General features: G+C 35.2%; 1 protein-coding gene across 1 annotated transcript in view; it reads right to left on the bottom strand.

Moving 5' to 3' along the window:
* The window catches only part of LOC110023054 (DNA-directed RNA polymerases II, IV and V subunit 11), a 10,385-nt gene extending 6,597 nt beyond the window's left edge, over window positions 1–3,788 (bottom strand). The window contains exons 1-4 of the mRNA XM_020722268.1: window positions 3,648–3,788; window positions 3,392–3,481; window positions 3,217–3,295; window positions 3,013–3,108 (exon numbers count right to left, since the gene is read on the bottom strand). Coding sequence (XP_020577927.1) covers window positions 3,013–3,108; window positions 3,217–3,295; window positions 3,392–3,481; window positions 3,648–3,700 — 318 coding nt within the window. The 5' untranslated portion in view covers window positions 3,701–3,788. The remainder of the gene's footprint in view (window positions 1–3,012; window positions 3,109–3,216; window positions 3,296–3,391; window positions 3,482–3,647) is intronic.
* Between the last annotated feature and the right edge of the window lie 285 nt (window positions 3,789–4,073).

The following is a 4,073-nucleotide window of genomic DNA, read 5'->3' as shown; positions in this document are numbered from 1 at the left end:
TTAGCTGCTAACCCAACAAGCAAGCTATTCTCTTCCCATGGTAGCCTAGTTTTTCTATTATTCATCATTCCTCCGTTAGAATTATTAAAAATGGCAACAATACTTCTTATCATTATGGAATTTACAAAGTAAAATGTTTACTTTAATTTTTTGGGTAATTGATGACGTAAAGGGAGTGCAGGTAAAAAATAACAATTTTCTTCATTTCAAATAAAAAGATACAAATAGAGTGCATTAAGTTTCTCCTTTCGACTCCATCTCTTGCTCTCACCTCTGCATTCTACCACCACCTATTTTTTTCTTCTACCATCAATGAACCGTCAGTTTTATCGCAAATTTCATCCTCAAATCTGAATGGTAACCCCTTCATCTCCCCTCCACTGATAACATCTACCCTAATTCATCTTAAAGAGTCTCAGCATATCATCCCTTCCTTCATCCATTCTAAGGTCATGTCACCTCAAACTCCAATCCCTTCCAACATTACCACTCTCCTATCTAACGATCTTGCCCTCTTCCGCCTAAGGCAATCACTTCCTCCAAGCCTCCTTAAAGTTTCTCTTCATAGGTCTTCTGTGCTTGTGACTTTGTAACTAGCATGCAGCGATACCCATGAAACATCTGATAGTGTTTGATCTTCACCTACATTCCTATCAAAAATTTGCTAATATGGTTAAAACTCTAGACTCTAAAGTTCTTAATATACTGCCAAAGATTGTATCCTGCAACTCCCAGTAAGAGTTTTAATGTGAAGAACCAGACAGACTTAATTGCTCCTGTATGAAAAAATGTCAAGAGTTGAGGACCTTGTTAAAGATTGTCATGTACAATATAATGATTGATGTGATGTGCAAAAAAGAGATATTAAAATGGTAAAAGCCTGTATGGTAATCATTAAGGTATCTAGGGTCAAGTCTAGTGTTATGACTTATACTATCATAATTCACATGGATTGCTCATGTTGCAAAGTGCTCTAGAAATTTTGTATGATATGAAGAAAAAGGGAATCATGCATGATTCTTGCACTTATAGAGCTTTAGGTTATAGTTTGAGCAAACAAGGGAGGCTTTTGGAAGCTTTTACATTTCCTGCAAAGATGTAAGATGAAGGATTGGAATTAGTGATGCAAGTTTCAATGTTTTTCTTGCTTGTCAAAATAAAAGAAAAAGAATTAAATGTTGTGTTTCATTACAGGAATAAGATGGTGAGGAAGGGATTCAGGCCTACTATAATCACTTACAGTTTGCCTATACATGCAGAGTAGGGTGGCTGAGAATGACAGAATTTTCAGTTGAATAATAAGGTCTGGTCATCTAATCTTATATACCTCAATGCAGCACTTTTTGAGGATCTTAAAATGCGCTTGATTTACTAATATCAAGCCAGGAAAAATTAGTTTTCCCACAATTAATTCACAAACCAAATAGCACTGACAAATCAAAATATGATGCATTGACTTTAACTTGCATTTTTAAACTCATGTATTATGAATTCTCGTAACCAAAAAGTTCCTATATCTTAAAAAAAGGTGTTTCTATCAATATTGCCTTGGATTTTGGCCCATCACCAAAAGGAGGGACATTTTATCCAATGGCTTCGGAATTGACTTGTGTAACTGTGTGAAAGAAAGTTTATGGAAAGGAAGCGACATTTAGAAATAGCATTGTGTCACTTGTGTTATTTTCTTTTTATGTGAAAGCTTCCAAACTGTAGCAAATTATGGTTGATTTTTATTTATTTATTCATTTCAAGGAATGCCTCATGCTAGAGATCTAGAAATCTAAACTCGCTTTCATAGCCTTCACAATCATTAGTTTTATAGCTATTTACTTGGTATTTCCCACAAAAAATGGGAAGAAACAAATTACAAAACAGCTAACATAGTAAAATAATAAATCAAAAACTTCTGATCTGATCAGACAAATTTAGCTAATGATGCTCAAGAACGCTTAAGATAGGAGAGAGGACAAAGATGCTGCGAAAAACATGGTGATAGACCATATGCAATACCAATTATCCAGAAAAGCAATGTAAAATTTCGGCATCTTTCCAGTTTTAATAGAAATAAATTTTACTATTGGATGCAAAGCATGATCAGGCAAGCAAATTCTTGTAGTTGTATACAACAAATGTTTTCATTCCTTGCCAATAATGTCAGAAATATTAACTCTATAGGGTCATGACTTTTCATAGTGAGCAGCCATGCCTCTGATACATGCTATTAGCACTAGAACCACATTGCTTATTGGTATTGCATTCATAAGCGTTTCATTTTAGAGACTGAAACACATGATTATTAAAAATATATATATATACTTTGGTGCACTGTATTAAACAGCAAGTTTTCTACTGAAAAAAGGAGCTTTTTCATATATAGCACACAATTCTTACATATTTACATGTCTCGTACATAAATTTTCATATTTAGAAATGATATGTTTCTCATGGTTTACAAAACACATGAGATGGAAAAGTTAATAACCAAAAGGAACAAAACTAATGCTTAAATGAGAAACTACATTTCTTAAGGTCAAACCCCATATGCAGATAATATGTTTCTCATGCTTTACAAAACACATGAGATGGAAAAGTTAATAATCAAAAGGAACAAAACTAATGCTTAAATGCGAAACAACATTTCTTAAGGCCAAACCCCATTGAAGTTATACAGAGAAGCTATTTCTTGTGGCTTGATTTTAGAGGGAAGCAGAAAAACAGGTGGCATGAGTATTGCAAACGACTCTAACATGCATCCCTAACCATACTAGATGAAATTGCTTTCATGTCATCACTATGTTCGCAAAATGTATTCACTCAATAGCCACAATATTATAAAAAATGAAATAACTGTTCTTTATATCTTCCATAACTAACAGCTAATGGCCTTTAAGATATTTTCAAAAGAAAAGATCTACATATACCAACAGAAAAAGTGACGCAAGAAGAGAAAACTAATTATTAACTAAACAAGGCAACACACTGAGACGAACAAAGAGTTTCATTTAAAAAAACCTCAAGAGATCTCTTCAGGTGATCAAGCTCCCTGTCAAGATCATCAATGGCCTGAGTATATGCCTGGGTTGGAGAAGACTGGCTAGTAGTGTGGATCTACATGGCACAAGAAGAGAGTTTGAACCATGCGAAAAGCCCTAAACCCTACCGCGAGGAAGGGGGCAAGACAAAAAACAAGGTTTGTTGCTAGGAAGTATAGCTTGCCCTGATTATGATCTTGTACTGTAGGGGGTGCGGAAGCTTATATCCAGCAAACAGAACATTTGGATCCCTATGTAGCTGCCTGTAGCCATTGAAGAGGGGAACAATTAGAAACCATTTATTCTAAACTAACAAGAAGAATAAAAAAAAAGTAATTTCCAAGAAACATAGGGCATACATCCGCAGAATGTTTCCGATAGTATGATCTTCACGCTCGACCGTGAAGGACGCTGCATTGACAATCTTGGTATCTCTCTCAGACGAAACCCTGCCAAAATTAGCGAGAAGGACACATAGAACTTGGGTGCTCTTCAAAAATATCAATCCGAGTAGAACAGGAGTTCAAAAGCAGCAGAAAAAAAACACAAGGATCAGAGAAATCTCGAAAATTGAGTGAAAGCAGGTCGAGAGGAAGGAGATGGATTTAAGAATACTTCTTCGTGCCCTCTGGTACAACGAATCGCTCGTATCGATCGGGGGCGTTCATGATCCTGCTTCTGCCCTGTAAAAGCCCTACTGTCTATCTACCCTCTGAAGCTTGGTTGATGAAACGCCGACCAGCGGCTTCGCGTGCGTCGAATCGAGGAAAATTTTAATTTTTTTTAAAAAATAAAACATAAAATATGGTGCTACTCAAAATACATCTTTACAGTGATTGACGGTGTAGATCAGAGACCACATGCAGAAATGCGGTGTCCGTATGTAATAATTTTTTGGAATCGCAAAGCGAGAAATGGCTATGCGTTTATATAAATTTATGTGTTTATTTATATAACACTTGCTTTTTAAAATCAAATAAAAAATCATTAATATTCATTTATTTAAAATAAAAATATTTTCATGCTTGTGCTATGTGATTT

Source organism: Phalaenopsis equestris, unplaced genomic scaffold (assembly GCF_001263595.1).
Source record: "Phalaenopsis equestris unplaced genomic scaffold, ASM126359v1 Scaffold000206, whole genome shotgun sequence".
In the NCBI taxonomy this organism is placed as follows: Eukaryota; Viridiplantae; Streptophyta; class Magnoliopsida; order Asparagales; family Orchidaceae; genus Phalaenopsis; species Phalaenopsis equestris.
This window is presented reverse-complemented; position numbering and strand designations above follow the sequence as displayed.